The 19,177-nt window shown below is 37.4% G+C and overlaps 3 protein-coding genes across 3 annotated transcripts; all 3 read right to left on the bottom strand.

Moving 5' to 3' along the window:
- Nucleotides 1–2,080: 2,080 nt before the first annotated feature.
- Nucleotides 2,081–7,034, bottom strand: LOC122078555 (probable serine/threonine-protein kinase PBL21). Its single transcript, XM_042644584.1, has 8 exons — nucleotides 6,178–7,034; nucleotides 5,156–5,375; nucleotides 4,789–5,027; nucleotides 4,195–4,321; nucleotides 3,910–3,981; nucleotides 3,514–3,700; nucleotides 3,038–3,170; nucleotides 2,081–2,607 (listed from the first exon to the last, which is right to left on the bottom strand). Exons 1-8 carry the CDS (start codon nucleotides 6,232–6,234, stop codon nucleotides 2,344–2,346), a joined length of 1,299 nt encoding a protein of 432 aa, XP_042500518.1. The 5' UTR covers nucleotides 6,235–7,034; the 3' UTR covers nucleotides 2,081–2,343.
- LOC122078107 (fasciclin-like arabinogalactan protein 16) lies at nucleotides 6,244–13,474 on the bottom strand. Its single transcript, XM_042643967.1, has 4 exons — nucleotides 13,440–13,474; nucleotides 8,831–9,716; nucleotides 8,451–8,643; nucleotides 6,244–6,416 (listed from the first exon to the last, which is right to left on the bottom strand). The coding sequence occupies exons 1-4, from the start codon at nucleotides 13,472–13,474 to the stop codon at nucleotides 6,244–6,246; spliced, it is 1,287 nt and encodes a 428-aa protein (XP_042499901.1).
- Nucleotides 13,475–15,638: 2,164 nt separating this feature from the next.
- On the bottom strand, nucleotides 15,639–18,303 carry LOC122078106 (indole-3-acetic acid-amido synthetase GH3.17-like). Its single transcript, XM_042643966.1, has 4 exons — nucleotides 17,837–18,303; nucleotides 17,606–17,707; nucleotides 16,597–17,462; nucleotides 15,639–16,231 (listed from the first exon to the last, which is right to left on the bottom strand). The coding sequence occupies exons 1-4, from the start codon at nucleotides 18,130–18,132 to the stop codon at nucleotides 15,639–15,641; spliced, it is 1,857 nt and encodes a 618-aa protein (XP_042499900.1). The 5' UTR covers nucleotides 18,133–18,303.
- Between the last annotated feature and the right edge of the window lie 874 nt (nucleotides 18,304–19,177).

Raw genomic sequence — 19,177 nt, 5'->3', positions numbered from 1 at the left:
AAAATAATCCTAATTATAATGACCAATTCATCAATCCATATGGTGAAAAAAGCGATCTAAATATTTTGTGTGTCGCAATAAGCCACACTGATCAAAATAATCGTATGAGAAAATTTCCTTCTTTCAATAACTTAAATGTTCAAGTTTAGGACCCATCTCAACCACATAGCCCATCAAGTAATGAATCTTTACAAACTATATTTTTGAGGTTTTCTCTGAGAAAAACAGTCTCCCCTCTCTTTGATCTTTGCCATCCTCCAAAGAACGAGAGTTACAGATAGGCCAAATAAAACCTGGAGAGGGAGTGAACATTTGGATCAAAACAGACTAGATTGTGGGTTTGGATAATAAAGTTCAGTGGTGGAAGCAGTGGCACAGTCTTAGTAGGGTTACAAAAAGTTCAACAATTACGTGTAGACATATCAGTGTATGAGAACTTTGAAGGTTGATCATGAACACCATTTAACATTTTATTGATATTAAATACTTCAACAAATCTTTTGATCATGTTATAATATTAAACTATTCCTCTGTAGCTATTATGATATTCCTACTAGAAAAAATCTATTGTGATAAGTATTTTAGATCACGTAGGGAAACATTGACATGATTTTATTTATTGTATACTTTATATTCATTACAGTAAGACAACAAAAATAAGGAGGAAAAAAATGAAAGTTGATAGGATCTTGTTGATATAATTTTATGCTCCTATTGGCTTATATTTTCATCAAATTTTTCACAAAAAAAAAAAAAAAATGCATTATTTGAAGGTGGGAGGGGGAGCCTTGATCTTGACTCAATCTGAACTTATTAACAGATTAAAAAGAAAAGAAGAAGAAGAAGAGCAGAGGATCGAGCTCCTCTCTAATGCAAATCCAATAGTTGGAAAATCCTCAGAAAGCAGCCTAAGGGGGTGTTTGGTTCGGTAAATCTTTGGGATGACATTCTTTAGAATGATAATTCTTAATTTCTGGAGTTGTTTGGTTCCACTAGGATGACCCTCATAAGTGAGCATCCTACTTCCCATGAATGACCATATTACAAAGGATGTGTTCCAAATCTGAGTTTACCTCAACACTTAAACTCATATTTGAGTAACCTTTTTACCACATAGTATAAAAGGAGAAAGCGGAAAGACGTTCTCTACAGAAGTCAATATCTCAACCCACAAGAAACATGTACTAGCCTCATGGCAACCAAACGATTTTTCAAAAAGAAACATAATTCAGAAGAATGTCTATCAAAAGATTGACATTCATATCCGATACATTCACCATTTGATTTATCGAACCAAACACCCCCTAAGATATTCTCAGCCCTTAGATCTACTATACACGCAGGGTCGCAAGAGGATCCAGATCCAAGAGCCGATGCATGGCAACTTGAAAGCACCTTTTTTTTTTTTGGTGGAAACTTGAAAGCACCTTACTACACGGCAAGGGTGTTTTCACATTAAATGCCATATTCTAAATTAGTTATAGCCAGCTCCAACCATGAGTAACTAGAAGACTTCTTAAGGGAACAAAAAAAACCACCAGTCACATTTGTCAAAGTGTTACTTCGGTAAATTTGAAAAATGAAGGGTTGATCCTCTCTTCTTCTCAACAAAATTTACCAAAAGCCATATTTGTCAAAATGTGACTAGGAAAATTGAAAAATGAAGTATTGATTCTCTCTCTCTCTCTCTCAACAAAATTACGTGAGTCACATTTGTCAAAGTGTGACTTTGGTAAATTTGAAAAATGAAGTTTTTGGTAAAGTTTTTCTTAAACCTTTGATGGAATCGGGTCAGGTGCCTCCGAGTCCAATTTGAATCAGGCAATTCACCCGATTCGATTCTGATTCATCAAACCTTGCTTACATTTGATAGCTTAGGTGGGAGCCTTGCAAGTTTTATATTGATTGCCTAACTGAAATTTAAAAAAGGGCTACTATAAGGGAAGATGTACAATGCAATATGGAGTTGAACTGGGCAATAATACCCAGACATGACTAGTCCAGAGCATGGCATAGAATGCTTTACAAGTAAATCCAAAGACTAGTATAATATGCTTTACAAATAAATCCAAAACCACACTAACATCAATCTGCAAACTGATATTTCCAAAAAATAATGTTGTACAATATGAATTCTCATACATTTATGGGTAAAAAGAAAATAGAAAAAAAAAAGTTACAGCTGTTCTTTTATACACTTACCAAGCAGCTGGATTTTCTACTTTAAATCTCAAAGAATAATTCACAAAGATCACATAAATAAAGAACACATAAACAATACTGCCAATCACAAAGAATAATTCACAAAGATCACATAATACCCCAAAGCTATAGCAACACTCTTTATCTTGAAGCGGTAAATAACTGGCTCCCAAGAGTCACAATTGGGGTGCCTTCACCCATGACTGTTGTCAAATTCATTTCTTTCTCAAGTATCCGATCGAGTTCCGCTACCACATGGTTCATGTTGGGCCTCCTTTCACTAGATAAATCCACACAATGGATGGACAGCAGTATGAACTCTTTCATGCCTTCAGTAGTGAAATTGCTGCCCAGTTTGTGATCAATAATTGAGGATATGTTGCTTGAGTCCTGATAATTTTGTGCCTTCAAGAAGCCAGACAAATGACTTTACTATCAGATAACCTACAACTAAGCTGACACCTAAAAATGTTAATTTCAATTTTCCACATATGGGGCAATGACATTTCTCAGCAGTTTTATAGGAAATGGGTTAGGATTTTGTAGGAGATGCCAACTACCAGTTGAGATAAAGAAGAGGAATATCTCTCTCTCTCTCTCTCTCTCTCTCTCTCTCTCTCTCTCTCTCTCTCTCTCTCTATATATATATATATATATATATATATGATAAAGAAGAGGAATATCTATTTGTCCATATCAGGCCAACTACTAACATCAGGATGAGAAGAGAAAGTAAAGCAACAATAATTCCACCCCACAGAAATGGTGTAAGAGGTCTATTTGGATGGTTAGGATCATCTTATCATCAGCAAGATATGCAGAGAATGAAATTTACCCATTCAACCAAGTTTTGATCAAGTCCAGAAGACACAGATTGATCTGCTTCATGACCGCTCACCAACTCCAGCATGAATACCCCAAAGCTGTACACATCACTTTTTTCCGAGAATCTTCCAAACTCTTTCACCCTACATTTTACAGGAGTATGAGCAACTAGTGATCATCAAATAAAAGGAACAAGTAAGAGTTTATCACACCTATGTTTTAAAATCCCAGTCAATGATATGACTTGACCAGGTAAAGACCCAAGTCAGGTTCCTCATCAAATCGTACAACCGTATCGCTATAAATATATAATGTTATATTTTAACGTCAAAAATATAAACAGCATTCCAAATCGCATTAACATCAACTCAACTCAATGCAGCTCAGTTATTCCCAACTAATTGCTATTAATATCTAAAGCACCTAGACAATGGGGTATCCAGAATAAAAATCTAATATAAATAGTTACAAGGAGAAGACAATTACTCTGGAGCAAGGAAAATATCATCAGCCATCATTTGAGAAGATGGACCTGCAACATCAACTCCACCAAGTAAACTGCGAAGTCCAGCATCTGCAACCTTAGCAATGAAATTTTCATCTACGAGAACATTGGCTGTTTTGAAATCCTTATGTACCAAACGGGGGCTCAATGAGTGAAGGTGCGCCAAACCTGCATGGAAGTATAAATAAGCGGAACAACATGAGAATTACTTTGATACATCCTTGATCCGGAAGAAGAGATTTTTGGAAGAAACAAATCTTACAGTGAAGTTTACAAAAGCATTTCACTGACCCATCATGGATCTTCAGTTACTAAGAGAAAAATAAAAACAAATACCAGGAAAGCCACCAATGCTCACTGATTTTGCAGAGGATCACCTTTAGCTGCCCCTAAAGCTATTGAAAGTCTATGCTTGAATTCTAGCTTCTCATGGGAAATCTGACCTGTACCTACAAAAGAGGAAACAAGGAAACTCCTGAAGTTATGCGGAGAATTGACCATCATTCCATATTCAGTTAAGTGTGAGGTAAGATCATCTCGCATGTCCATCCACAGTATGCACAACTATTGGCCATTTGCCCATGATCCCAAGTACTTTGAGCTATAACTTCATACAGTACACATTAAAAATGAATTTTGAGTATGCACGGGCTAAGAGTTACCATATAAGTGACTAGAAACACTTCCATTGGGTATATACTCGTAGATAAGCATTTGTTGACCATTTTCCTGGCAGTATCCCAGAAGGATGACAAGATTCCGATGCTGAATGGATGATAGATAACGCACCTGATACGGAAGGCAATCTGTTCTCAATATTTCAGGCCATAACAGAATTACAAAGAAATCCCCAAAAAATAACACTGGAAGGAAAACAGAAAGGCACATAGTTAACAAATCAATGGTTTAAACATTTCAAATTAGTTTCTACACTGCCAAAGAATTTACTCTGTAAACAGGCAGACTTATAATCAGTATCATTACCAAGTTTTTGACAAAACTAAGCTCACAAACAAATCAATGGACACTTTAACTGGAGGAAAGGGGGGAAAGAAAAAGAAATCGGGAAGATGATATAGGGCTCGATTTTGAATCAATCCCATACAGATGAGAAAATAATCACAAGTTCCAGAGAGGAACTTTTCTCGGACAATTTAAAAATTCAAATTATTCTTGGACAAACAAACCAACCATAGGTATATTGGGAAACATAATCTTAATCTACCAGGTAGTAGGAAAAAAAAGACGACTATTACCTCCTCAAAAAACTCCCGGGTTGGCATCCCAGGTCGCTTTTTTATGGCCACAATCATTCCATCATTTAGTAAACCTTTATACACCTTCCCAAATTTTCCTTCGCCAATCAAATTAATATCGCTAAAGTTCTTTGTAGCCGAAGCCAAATCCTCCATTGGAAAACTCCTAGCTTCACGTGACTCGGGTGGAAGACGTATACCTCCTGCTAAAGGCAACTCAACTCCGATGTTTCTTCCCGCTGTCAACCATAAGCAAGGAAAAGAAACGTGGTCCAAAGGAGGAAGAAGAAGGAGAAGATGTTTAGTCACAGAGACATTAAATGCACTTGAATCCATACCCTCTTTTAAGCAAATGTTGTTACACTACCTTGAACAGATGGATCAGATGAACCGGTCTCAGACGTTCTTGAAACGCTTCTGTTTTGAGACAGGCAGAACCATAGAAATACTATTACCATTCCCACCAAAGCCACGGCTCCTGCAGCACCTCCAATTAATGCCGCAACAAGAGTCCTTGACATTTGGTACAGAATCACTTCAGCTACGGGGAATGGCAGTCTCAGAGTAAGTATCCCTATACATTGAACCTGGAATATAGACGAATTCCCAGTATAAGCAGAATGGAGATAGCTGTACAGAAGTAGCAAAAAGCAATGCAAGCTATTAGGGTTTCACAGGATGATTAAACAACAACATTTTTGTGAATCTTCACAATTCTAAGTCCATTCTATTGATGGGAACAAAACAAATACCAAGCGGTAGATAAAAATATCCGTATCATTCGTTCAAGTAATGAAAGGCAGGACTGACATGACTCAAAAGCTTGTGACATTGACATACTCATGCGAGTCTGGTAAATATCCAAGCATGAAATCTGCAGATTTCAAAAACCCGTGTGGACTGTAATGTAGAAATGCTACAGAACAATTATGGAATGAAGATCAAAGGAATTTAATATGTTGCGTCTAATATAATTGACAGATAAAAGGAGTCAATCGAAATAAAAGCTCAATTGATCATGTTTGTTTATTTAGTTACCTAGGTCTTGCGCATAGTTACCTGGCAAGCGGCAATGGAATACTCAAATGGGACCTAAAAGGTACACTAAAAAGCTAATTTTTATCAGGGGAGGTCATCGCTATGATGCTTGATATCGAAAGTTTTTCCATCTATCCGTTCAAATATAAGTTGGATAAAAAAAGGAAGATTTAAAAGAGAAAATTTTGCAAACTGTTTCATATCTATCTGCTCATCTTAAATCTTCTGAAGAATGATAAGGTAACCCTTTATATCTTTTTCCATTTTTTTAATATATAATAAATAGTGAAAGAATGATATAAAACTCGAACTTGATATGAATTCTTCAAGTTCACATTAGAGACTTGATACCTGCAATATCTTCCCAGACAAAGAAGGCAATGCGATCTTTATGCAGCTCTTCTTCATTCGATCTAATCAATTTTCCAAATGCCGTCGTGAGCAAGACCAGAATTGATCCACATTCCCATCTTGAATCGCCTTCAACAGATCGAGAGAACGTGAAGTCGAATCCAGAAACCCAAAAAACTCCCTTCCCAGATTGATAAATTGGGTGAGGATGAAGGGTTCAAAGGAAGCAACCGCACCCACTACAGTGAATAGTGAAGATTGAATAGTAATGAGTGATTACGACCAGGCATGAACTTCCAATTCGAAACAACCACTTGAGTTGCCGGGTCGGAATCGATCCTGCAACTACTTGTTGGGTTGGGTGTGCTACTCTAATTCTGTAACTAACCCCCCTTGTGCCACAAGCATCTCTACTGTACTTTGTGATTATTTAATCGGAAATGCCTTCTCTGTGTAACATCGTCGAATACCGACAATACCGACAGACAATGACCTCGCGCCGACACAGACAATCAGGGTTTACCACCCTCACCTCAATAGTGAAATACAGAATACCCACCAATTCAATTCAATTCAATTCAATTCAACAGAACTGAAACTGGGGAAAAAAATGATAAAAATTGAAGCTGAAGAAGATTGATACAAAAACAAGAACCAGGAAAGAATAGCAGGAAAAGAAAATGGGTATCTAAATCAAATTATTAACAGAACAAAAAAAAAATTAATTAGATAGAGAGAGAGAGAGAGTACAGAGTGGAGGGAAGAGGGAAGAGGAAAGGGAATGGAATCATAGGATAAATGGAAAACAGGAGTGAAACTGGAAAAAATAAAATTGTATTTGTGGGCTGTAAAGCAGTTTCATGGTTGTCTGGTAGTGCAACTTGGAAGGGGGAGGGGAGGGGAGGGAAGGGGAGGGGTTTTATTAATTAATTACTATTTATTTTTGTATTAAATTATTATTATTATTATATTTTATTTAATCTGTGGGCTTGTCCAGGGCATCTTGCACTGTAACAGACTAACAGCATCTAACCAAAGTAAAGAAGCGGAAAAAAAAAAAATCAAAAACAAAAACACAGTGGAAATTGACAGAGAAATAAACAATTAGTAATGAAATAAATAAAAAAGGAAAATAAATCAATTCCGGGAAAACAAAATTTAAGGAAGGAGAAGGAATGTTACTATTTTGTATTCGAAGCAGTGGGGTTCTCAAGTCTCCATTGAGAGTCCCCACCTGGCACCATCCATTCTTGTTGAGATTTTTCATACTTTTCTATTCAGGAAATAAAATCGGTTCAAATAATATAGAGAGAGAGAAAGACTGTGTAAGATTGAGAGAGAAAGAGTGGTGAAAGAGGAGAAGAAAGGGAAAAAAATATTTTATTTTCCTTTACCCTAGGTAGGTAGGAATAATTCCAATACAAGGTGATATGTATCGGGGATCATCATATCGATCTTGATACCAATATGGTATCAATAAGGATGGATTATTCAGGTGTAATTCCATAATTGAATCACTTTTTAATTAATATGATCGATCCATATATGTATTGTATTTCAATATGTGCCAACTGATATTTCAAAATATGGCCTACAAGGATAGATGGTGAGATTGGATAGGGAATTCAACTTGTTAAATTCCATATATTAATTCAGGTCTTTTTTGGTATCATTTTTCGTTTTAATTTTTACTTAATCAACAAAAGTCATTAATAAAAATTATTTTTTATAAAAATTTAAGAATGATTTAGTAAGTACTTGATAAAAATGGTTTTTTGTGAGAAATAGTTTGGTATCTTTATATGCAAATGATTTTTTGAATAAATGAGTGAAGGGAATCGTCAACTTTATTACTCTTTTTCACCTTTTTTTTTTGGGTAGAACGCTCTTTCTCTACTTTGGATTGAAGAAGAGGGGGTAAAGGACTTGGATTTCTAATTATAAACAAATGACTACATTATCCCTTCATATTGAGACTTTAAGCATGTGCTTATTAAAGTTTAGCTTATAAAATAACTGAAAATCAATTTTGATCAAAACACATAAATGACTCTTGCATCTTTTTTTGTGTTTTATCAAATTTTTTTAAGGGAGAGGGATAGGTATGCTAGCGTAGTACTTAGGAATTAGGAATGCTAGCGGCATTTTGACCGTAGGATTTGATCAACATGAATTGAACCATTGGATGGAGAGAATATATACAATTTGTCAATTTACGGTTGCAACACCTTTACTCTCTCTCTTTCTCTCTCTTCTCGCCAAAAAAAGTTTACTGGAACCTGCCGGAGAAAGCGAAGTTGGGTTTTTTTTTTCCCTTTCTTTTAGCGATTTGCAAAGTGCAGCTTGAACATCAGCAGCAACTGCGGCGGCAGCAGCGTCGGTAGCAGTGGCGGCAACGGCGACAGCAGTGTCGGCAGCAGCGGTGGCAGTTCCAGGATCCCTTTTCCGGAATCTAAATCTCTCTCTCTATTCCTTTCACCAATGTTGCAAAATGAAAACAACTAGTACTACAGGAACACTACTTTCGATTTCGAGTGTAAGAACTAAAACAAACAGAACAGAGAGAATAAGATAGAGAAACTAAAACACACCTCTCCTGGGCTTCACAGTAGCCTTGGTGGTGGTGGTTTGTGGTGGTAGAACTGTGTTGTACCGATTTCGTCTTCTCCTCAATAGGGAACAACATGCCATCGATGCCCTGTACAGAAATTTGACCGTCGGTGTAGATGTCAGGATCGAACAGATAAATCGATTCATCTCCCTGTCCAAATTTCACAAACCCATCTACTTCTTCCACCACAACCTTGTGGGGTACTCGTAAAGTATCGTACTTGATCTTACCGAACCTCCTCACCGCATTGTACATACTCTCTTCCGTCTGATACTCTGGAATGAAATGGTAGTAGATGATCTGTTCTGGAGCACCAGGTTCGCTCAGCTGGTCCGTCGTCAGATTCTCCATGGCATTGTCGTTCGGAGCCAATACTATTAAGACGTAACCTTCAGACACTAATTTCCCCACTTCTGACGCTAAGGATGTGAGGTTGACCAAAATGTCGGCGAGCTCGTTGTATCTGCCGTAATGCAGGAGAGTGTGGATGAAGTCCTTAACTTGGGATTCTCCGTCAAACTTGAGGTGAGGACCGCCGGGGCCTGGTGCTTGTGCCGGAGCTAGTGACGGCCCTGGAGCCATTGCATCATAGATCGGCAGCACAGGCGGTGAACCTGCCGGCGCCGGTGGTGCTGTTTTATTGAGCCGGTGGGTTATGGGGTCGACAACCGATGCTCCTTCTGGTTTCACCGCAGAAGTCTGTTGGAGATTTCTCCGACGGTTGAAATCGTCTTGAATGGATCGGGGGAATAATAGCCGTTCGATCCCGTTAATGACACCATCGGGACGGGTCACCGCATTTGGATGGATGACCGCCGCAGAATCGACCTTCTTGTCGGAATCCATACAGGTAAGATGCACATGATCGTGAAAAAGCGTCTTGTGCTTAGCTGACTTGTCGCCGTCGCTTCCGCCGCAACTGCAGTTGCTGTCGGTTACCAGATAGTACCACTATCGTCGACAATAACGGCAGTGCCAACTACTTTGCTTTCTCCGACTAGATTTGGTAAATGAATGATTTTTTTCCGACGAGGAGAGAGAGAGAGAGAGTAAAGGTGTTGCAACCGTGCATTGAAAATTTATTTATCTTCTCTCCATCCAACGGTTCAATTCATGTTGATCAAATCCTACGGTCAAAATGCCGCTAGCATTCCTAATTCCTAGGTACTACGCTAGCATACCTATCATTTTCCCTTTTTTTAAATAGAAACAAGCTCCATAAATGATACCAAATGTAGACAAAAGATTCAAAACTATTTTTGTACGCAAAAATAAATAAATAAAAAAAATAAATGATACCAAAGATATTTTCTTAGATTTTTTCAAAACTATATTTTAAATAAAATGTTAAAAAGTTGACATATAAGTAGAGATAACTTAAGAATCTATCTATCTACCGAAATTGACTCCCATTTGATTTGCCATATAACAATTGTTGAATGGAAAGATTTCAACTATAAAGTATAACCACGTTGAAATAAAACAATAAACAACAATAAAATAAATAATTATAAAAAATTACTACCACCTATGCTCTTGCTTTCGGCTTTGAGTTCCGCTGTATATTTCTTTAATCAAATCAATGGATGATACACTCAAGAGAAAAATGAAAGAAGGCTTTGGATTCTTTGCAGTATTGCACAACCATAACATGGCGAGGAATGAGCATCACTCAAACAAATATCTCGGAATTGCAAATCCCACGCGCCTATGGAATTACGCGCTCTGCGTGGTATTCCTATGGTAGGCCAACACATGGGGTACTACATCTTTGACATGTATATAAATTCTCTGAGCTGCCAGAGAATATCATCTCCAATGTATCTATGTTTACGATAGGGTTCTCCTCGTGGCACAACAGAGGTGGCAGTACATCTGACAAACTGGATCATATCATGGATTTGGAGTTGCGTTTTTATGTGTTGGGTTTCATGTCCAGATGCTCCAGGGAGTCGTAGGAGGTACTGAGTTAGATTGATATTGATAATTATTTGATGAAAAAAAATTGTCTGTAATTTTGATCTCGTATAATTTCGTGTAATATCATTTTTAGGGGGTGACATATGTATTGATACAGATATAATGGTTCAGATCTGATTTAAATGTATTTTAATTGATTTAATGTTTTATTAGTTGTACTAGATCTGGATCATTGTATTAGTATTAATACACGTGTCACCGCCTGAAGGTGGTATTACACGAAATTGTACGAGATCGGAATTACAGACGATTTCAACCCTCATTTGATACGTTATTGATATGGTTTGGACAAATGGTAAAAATGTAAAAAAAATGTATGATTCGATATATTTAAGGGAAAAATGTTTGATACAGTCCATATTGATTTCAATCTCTTGATACACGATACCTTAAACCGTGGTGAGGATACAGTGAAACACTCTCTCTCTATCTCTCTCTTTCCTTACATGAAATGTACGAAATTGTTTCATCATATTTAAGTGTGTTAATTTGAGATCATGATCAGAACCGTCTTGCTAAAAACCTTGTACTAGACCATCTTATTAATAACGTAATGGTATTAAGATCTAATCTTAGTAGTGAATAATAAATGGGACAAAGCAATTGAGGGATGGGATTCTCAATGGTATTACTGAACTAACAATTGGGTATTGGGTTAAAACCAAAACTATTAGTATCTTTTGAAATGGTATATTTCATGTTATGGGGTTCAAGTTTTATATTTGCTATTTGATGTGTTTGGGTGTTGTTTTATCTTATATGGAGTTTTCAATTGATGGATCTCTAGTTATGTTTCTATAAACTTATTTAGTGATGACAATAAATCATATATGGGTTTGTTTATTTGGTCATTATTAATTCTTAATTATCATTTTGATAAGCTTACATGTGCTCACATGGAATTTGAAGAAATAAAACCATTAAATTCATCATGGTTTAGCATTCTAAGTTGATTTATAAAGAAAGGGACACCTTAGATCTCATGATAGTTTACCAAAAAACAACACAAAGATCTCTTAATAGTGAAAAGATCCACAACATAATAATATAATCATCTAATTAAGTGGATCTACGACACCTTGGTTAACAAAAAAAAAAAAAAAATCTAATTAAGATTCATAAAACTTTTCCTTTTTCTATAGTGCCTTGAATTAGGGGTGTCAACACCTAAATCAAACTGGCAAAGCTACCTCGGACCAAGCTGATTGAACTATAACCAAATCGAATCGAAGGTTTATTGAGCCGGTTTCAGTTTGACATATTGTAATCCCCTTAACAAATCGAATTACATAGGACACCAAAATGAAACCAATTAAAAAATCGGACAAAAAACGAATCAAACCTGTGAAAAACCAAAAACAACCCAAAATTCATTTAAAAAATAAAAAATTGCATTGTTTTGTACGGAAATCAAACCCAAACCGGTCAAAAACCCAATTACAAACCGATACAAGAAACCGAAGTAAAACCGAATCCAAATTGCATCGAAACCGAAACCGAAACCAAAATATCCTTATTGATTTAGTTTCAATTTCACCATTTCCACACCAAAATTAATTCAATCGGACCGAAATTGAGCCGAACCAACTCATTGACACCCCTACCTAGAACTGTTTAGAAACCTGTATCATCTAATAAAAAATTGGATTGGGACCCTATGTTTGGTCTTGTTAGTTGGATGAGACGGTTTTGGCATTGGCACCTATCTCGATTGAGACCTTTAAGATTCGGACATCATTGGTGCTCCCCTCTATGATGCTTGATTAAGGAACCCTTTCCTTTATACAACTAATAAATTTGTATGGGAAAAAATGTCCCTCCTCCCCACACTTTATTCACAAATCTAGTTGATGCTCCCTAATTAGTTTGCTCCTCCCATCATGCCAGTTCATATAACATGGGTCCAATTTTTATTTAGACCACTTATTTGAAGGAATGTCTAAATATTTGTCTCGTGGCAAATCTGAGGGGTTCAAATTTTGTGAACAAAAAAAACCCTAAGGTCCCATGTTCATATATCAAATTTCAACCTAACTAAATTTTATCAATTGATAAAATAAACATTTGAAAATCAGAACTATAGAAGAGTGAATAATAATGAAAATGCAAAAACATTAGAAGATATTTGTTTGAAATAAGTTTCGAAATTTAACAGATGATCCATCCTTATTATTTTTTAGATATCCAATGGTCACACTGCGATTCCAATGACATATGAAGTGTGTAAAAATGATCCACATACAGCCGTTGTGAGAATCTTTTCCAGATAATTGTAATTTATTTTCATGAAAATCCACTACTTTAGAAGTGGGGTAGGGTTGGGGCCTGGGGCACGAGGGAAAGCATATGGTGGGCCTCACCAAATTTATTGGTTTTGGGACTGGGCCCTACCAATAAATCAGACAATTAGTCATTCAATCAGTCCTCTCTAATCCATAATTTATTATTAAATTTAAAAGTGCTTTGGTAGAATGATTGTGACTGGGAATTTGGGCTAAGCCCATTTTCTAACCCACAGTATATGGGGAGGCCCAGAGATACCTACATAAGCCCAAAAAAATAAGCCCATCTTCTTATCTTGAAACTATTGTTGTGTTAATTAAAGATCCTTTAAATTCCATCCCAAGATGGTTGCGGTGTTTGGTTACTTTGGTAAGGCCTGGTTGCACACCAGACTGGATAAACCTTCTGGTTCGGGTGCTCCATCTTTATCAGAATGGCTTTCTTGTTTCAATGAACCATTTAGAATAAGGTGATTTAGGTGGACCTACCATGGTTTAAAAACCAGGAATCGGTATCCGGATTGGTTCTGACTAATTTCGATCTAGAAGGGATTGGGACTCAATCGGATTTGTCAAGGATTGGCCCCAATTTGCCCTAACCCAAGCTTTTGAAAGGGAATCAGCCGAGTCGGATCAACCAGCGTCGGGATAGGTCTTGGCTGATCTGATCCTGATTTTTAAAACCCTGGGCTCGACCATTCCCACTCGATTGCCCACAAAAAAACAAAAAAAATTGCAAGTGGTCGTGTCTCTTCTGCAAAAATTCCAGGTTGGACCATCATATTGGATGGGTGAGGAGTCCTGATTCCTGAATCCTGATCGCTTATGGGAACCTTGGGCTAGAAGCAAGGTTATTACACATCGAAAGGAAACCCAGCTAGAACCACATGTGTAAGTTTTCCTACATGTGACTCATCCATGATAATTTCTTTGAATTTGCGTGAATTGATCGATCACTAAGTGGGGGCATAGTTAGCAAATTCGGATTCGGGAATTATTCGGGTGGAGAATTATTCAGAATAATTCGATTGATTAATTTAAGGATTCGGTCAAAAAAGCGGTCAAAAAAGAGGACAAAATAAAAATCGGAGTCGGAATCGGATTCGAGAATTATTCAATTAAAAAAATAAAAGTAGGGCAAAAAATTCGGATATTATTTTTATAGTTTATTGTATATTTTTTATTTATCAAGTTATTAATTTGATTTGTATACTTAGAAGGAGCAAATTACTTTATACAATAAAGTAAAAAACTATGAAAAAATTATCATTGAGCGATGGAAGCAATGGTTATTGTAATTCAATTTCTACTCATGAAATAGATTAGGTCCCAAAAGAGTGAAAGCAAGATTACAACTACAATAAAATAAATAAATAAATTGACCACAAAAAATTTTCACTATCATTTTGCTTGGGTTCACAAGACCCATATTGCACTAAGACGCACTACTTTTTCAAAATTAAAGCAACAATATAAAAGAAGATTGATTGATACGGCAATATGAATATGTCCTGGTCCCCCGGAACCTCAAATTATCCATCAAAGCTTGATATCTCCCCTATCTTAGGATGAACTGATGAAGTTATGAGAAAAAATGAAATAAAGAGTAAATTTGAACGATTGTTACAGAAGAATTAGGTGGAGAAAAAAGATGAGAAGAAGGAGGCGGAAATTTGTGGGAGAAGAAGATAAAAAAAAAAAACTATTTCGGTGGTGGGTACCGTGGGTTTCATATATGACGTTTTGTTTTTTTTTTTTTTTTTTTAAATACTGTTTAAGTGTACCGAATAACTCGGTTCGACCCGAATTATTTGTGTTTTAAATTCAAATAGTAAAAAGCGCGTTTTTTACCGAATTTTATTTTTAATTCGGATTCGATCCAAATTTTTTATTTAATTCGGAAAAATTCGATTCGGCTAAATAATTCGTTATTCGGCCGAATTGTTAACTAGGAGTGGGGGTGCTCTTTGAGCATAAGCGAATCTTTTTAGAACAAGTAAATCCTTCTACCCTAGTTGATCTTCAACCACTCTCTCCTGATGATTAAGCTCTGATTTAAAACCTGCATGATTAAGATTTTGACTATGTTGTTGCACACCGTTGAGTGGAGGAAAGTATTGTTGGCCCTTGAGGCCCAACCCATGTTTCCTTCATGGTGAATCCAACCCAGTTCATGCTTTGATGTGCTTCAAAACGAGAGCAAATCAGGTTCACGTAATGGGAATGTACAAGAACGACCTTAGTCCATGGATTTAAAATTAATTTTCTCTTTTTTCATTTAATAAATTTTAAATTCACTATTAATTTTCTCTCTTTTCATTTAATAAATTTTAAATTCACAAACCAGAGAAGTACGAGAACATTCTCATATGTGAACTTGAACCGTTCACCTCCCAAACTACCAAATGGCGTCTTATTGGGCACAAGAACAGCTGGGTCTGCAACCTCCGTTACAACGGAAGCAAACGTCCTTTTCTGTTTTTGAGGAGATAGGTAGGTCCCAAGGAAAATTTAAATCATGATCTCTTGGATTGGAATCTGCTTTAAGATTGATACAGTATTAAATCGTAGACATGTTAAAGACTCTCTCAGCTTCCACTCTCTAAGGAATAAGGATCCCATGAAGGAACTCTCTTACTCATAAACCTCCCCTCCACCCTGGAATCCAAAATCTTGATTGCTTCTTGGGACTTGACGCATCTGGGCGTCTTGTATTGATTCACAGAGGATCCTCCAGAAACGAAGAAATCCATGAGCGCATCGAACGTGCCATGCCTTACCACCCTTATCTCCAAGGGCCCTATCGACCTATCTCTGCTCCTGCACCTCCTGTACACGGAATCCAGCGACTGTTCCACGGTGGAGCAGCATTCCTCCATCACAGCGATGTCCACCTCCATCGTTTCTGGCTTTTGTCTAATGGGTTTGAGCTCCCAGAAGAGCACGTAGTGACCTGGGATGGACGAAGTGTCTGCGTAGCTGGTGTACTCGGTGAGAAGGAAGCCCAGTGGGTCAAGGAGGAGCTTCGCTTCTGTGACTGCCCTTAACAGGTCTTCCTCGTTGGTCTTGTCTGTGTCGATGCTTAGCACCACGTTCTGCCGGTGTACGAACCGGAACTGTGGGGCATTGTTGTGGAATCCAGTCACCATTAGAATATCTCCCACTCTGTATCTGTATAGCCCTGAATAAACAGAGACCAACAAACTTTGTTTGCTCGAATTTCAGAAAAATTAGGTGATATGAACTAGATGACTTTCCTGTTTCTGGGTTTTTGATTTTTTTTTTCTTTTTTTTTTTTGGGGGGGGGGGGGTGTGGTGTGGTGATTCCATTCCTGAAAAACCTGATTCATAATCCCCTTTTTTTCTGGTTATAAGCCTCCACCCGTGGAATAAAAATTAAATTAAATTAAATTGTAGTTTAATTTATTGATCAATGGGAATCGAAATCCGAAACAGTGACTGGAAAGTGGAAGATGACATAGCCATTGAAAATAAATAAATAAATATGTGGATGTGGGTCAGATCTGCAGAGTAAGAAAGATTCACCTGTGAAAGTGGTGACAACGAGTTCATAATAATGACCAGGCTTCACTTGTGTAAGATCTACAGCTTCACCCTTTTCTTCCCCTACTTCCTTGTTTTCCTTTATTGAGTAATTCATCTCTGAATCCACATTACATGAGACTCCATCACCCTCTTGTCCACTGTTTTTGTCTACAGGAAGGAACTCAAAGTAGGCCATGTTGGGGAGGAGTGTGTAGGACACACTGGATGGTTCACTCAGAGGATTGAGATTGATACCAAAGTAGCATTCCGATGAAGCATACATTGTTGAAACCAGAGGTAGCCCACCACTGTAAAAATCAAGTGTGGGGATGTATTGGGCCATTGACCCTGTTACTATAACATCAATGTACTTGGTTCTTGGCCACAGCCTCTTGATGATCCCTTCCCAAGATTTCACCTTGCATTCAGACTCGATCAAATCAGCCAACTCCAAATTGGGTAGTCTGAGGATGCCCAATACTGAGTTTCTGCAACTGAATTCTGTTATCCAGTCACTGACATGGCCTGACCTTATGTTGGAGCACAGCTCTTGCCAGTGATCCTCCAAGAACTTGATTGCTCTTAAGAATGCAGATGCGAAGACTGCGCCTACCCTGAGCACCTCGTCTCGCTGAATCAATCCGCAGAGCAATTGGCAGTACATGCTTTGCTTGTTGTCTAGACACAAGATGGTCTCATCTGGACTTGTGTACACATTAAACTTGTTGAAAGGCCGGTTTCTGAAGTTACTGCTCTTATAGTAACTAGTTAGCACTGGTCTCGCCATCAAACCAGATGGAGTACTAATTTCTGGTTTTATAAATAGGAGATACATCCCCTTTCCTTGGTCTAGACCCTCCACATACCTGAAACCAAATGAAAGTTACTAATAAGTACAAGGAAAGAGAAGATTGCTGACCCTTGATACCAGTCCTTTACTGTTACAATTATGATCTGAAAACAAACAGGAATGATGAAGAACACATAAAGAGAAGGAGAAGCATCGTACTGGTTGATTACAGGAACTAGGAGATTATACAAGAAGGTTTTTCTATCCAAGTCTTCTGCAGTCGATGGCATCAACTTTGGCTGTCCTCCTGAAGTTCCTGAGCTGAAAGAATGACAGAGTTCTTTGAGGTGGGGATTGTAAGAAAATTTTAACAAAGAAAAAGAAAAAAAAGAAAAAGAAAAAGAAAAGATGGCCAGTTCTTAAAATTTATCAAGAATGGATTGTTGATACCTAGTGAGAAGCTCTGTGATGGGTTGACCTGAAATGATCTGTGACGGCTCTCCATTGGCAATTCGTTCTATATATGGCTTGATATCCTCAAAATTCACAATGGGGACTTTCTTCTTGAAAAGCTTCCTATCGAAGCAGGAACCGCTGCCAAGAAAGCCTCTTAGATATTCGGTGTCTGCATTTTGTGTTAGTATTTCCTCTAGTATCTGTTGTTGTACATGGTTGGCATTCATGGTCAGGTCCTCCACAAGCTTCATACTACCTTCTTTGTCATTAGGATCACAACTCAGCAACATCTTTAATTTCAAAGGATGATGAAGAGAAAAATTCAAATTTAATCTTGAGCCAACCAATGTGGGCAGCTGTAGCTCTTGGCCCTGACCTCACTCAACATTAAAATGAATTGACACCCAAAAGAAAGATTTTTTCAAGTACTTCTGACCATGAATGCAAGGGACTATGGGAGTGCCAACCTCTCTTCCTGTTCACTGTATTGCAAAGCTAGCTTCCTTAGCTAAAGCAGAACAACAAATGAATGCTTGGAGGATTCAAACTCCGACAAGAGTATGAGAAGTACCACCATCAAACTAATACCACCCTTTGTTCATCTCCCTCACTCTCTCTCTCTATCTCATATTTATGATGTTTGCCTCTCTCCTTCCCCATCTCCCTATTGAGTTTCTGTTTCTTGGTAACAGCTGTTAAGATCAGGAGATGTTTAAATACTGATTTTGGAGGGGATTTTGGGAAATGCTGCATTTGAAAATTATAATAACAGTAGTAAGGAGGAGGAGAAAATGTAGGGAGGTAGAGACTATGGAGGTCCTACACACGTGGCCTTGCCTAGTAGGCTGTGATTTGATGCAGTGACCTTGGGTCAAAGCCGCATATCTTGATTTATTTTTTCAAATCTCTACTTCTTAAGATTATAATATTCTATTCAACAGGGACAAATATACATGAAAGTTGTAAAACTACCATGTAAAGGCTAGAGACTTGAAAGAGCTTGTGTAAATCCAAACCAACCATTAGATTAGCCTCAAAGATGTTCAAATAAGTTAAATTGTAAGTTAAGATTAGAAAGCAAACCATATTTCTGATGATTAATACTTACATCCTAGAATATCCAAGAACAAGCATGCACATGAGAGTAGAACATAGATACATAAAAATAAAAATAAAAATAAAATTCCACGCAGCAGTTAAGTGAATTAAGAAAACTGGCAATCACGGAGAAGCTCCCTTGCCAGCCCCTCTTTTTGTTTGTCAGAAAATTTCATTATTTGAAGCTGGGTTTTCATCTGTTTCTGACATGCTAGAGTTAGTCTTGGATTGCTATTT

Source organism: Macadamia integrifolia, chromosome 5, assembly GCF_013358625.1.
Source record: "Macadamia integrifolia cultivar HAES 741 chromosome 5, SCU_Mint_v3, whole genome shotgun sequence".
Lineage (NCBI taxonomy): Eukaryota > Viridiplantae > Streptophyta > Magnoliopsida > Proteales > Proteaceae > Macadamia > Macadamia integrifolia.
The sequence above is the reverse complement of the archived record's forward strand: the minus strand, read 5'-3'. Positions and strand labels throughout refer to the sequence as shown.

Coding starts and splice junctions, on each gene's coding strand:
- LOC122078106 (XM_042643966.1), bottom strand. CDS start 18,132: ATGTTGCTGAGTTGTGATCCTAATGACAAAGAAGGTAGTATGAAGCTT. Junction 17,708..17,836: donor ATCACAGAGCTTCTCACTAG/GTATCAACAATC, acceptor TCATTCTTTCAG/CTCAGGAACTTCAGGAGGAC. Junction 16,232..16,596: donor CGTTGTCACCACTTTCACAG/GTGAATCTTTCT, acceptor CTGTTTATTCAG/GGCTATACAGATACAGAGTG.
- LOC122078107 (XM_042643967.1), bottom strand. CDS start 13,474: ATGGAGCACCCGAACCAGAAGGTTTATCCAGTCTG. Junction 8,644..8,830: donor TTGAGGAGAAGACGAAATCG/GTACAACACAGT, acceptor TGAAAGGAATAG/AGAGAGAGATTTAGATTCCG. Junction 6,417..8,450: donor GCTTTCTCCGGCAGGTTCCA/GTAAACTTTTTT, acceptor TATTCACTGTAG/TGGGTGCGGTTGCTTCCTTT.
- LOC122078555 (XM_042644584.1), bottom strand. CDS start 6,234: ATGAAGAAGAGCTGCATAAAGATCGCATTGCCTTCTTTGTCTGGGAAG. Junction 5,028..5,155: donor ATCTGATCCATCTGTTCAAG/GTAGTGTAACAA, acceptor TATGGTTGACAG/CGGGAAGAAACATCGGAGTT. Junction 3,171..3,513: donor GATATTTTCCTTGCTCCAGA/GTAATTGTCTTC, acceptor TGTAAAATGTAG/GGTGAAAGAGTTTGGAAGAT.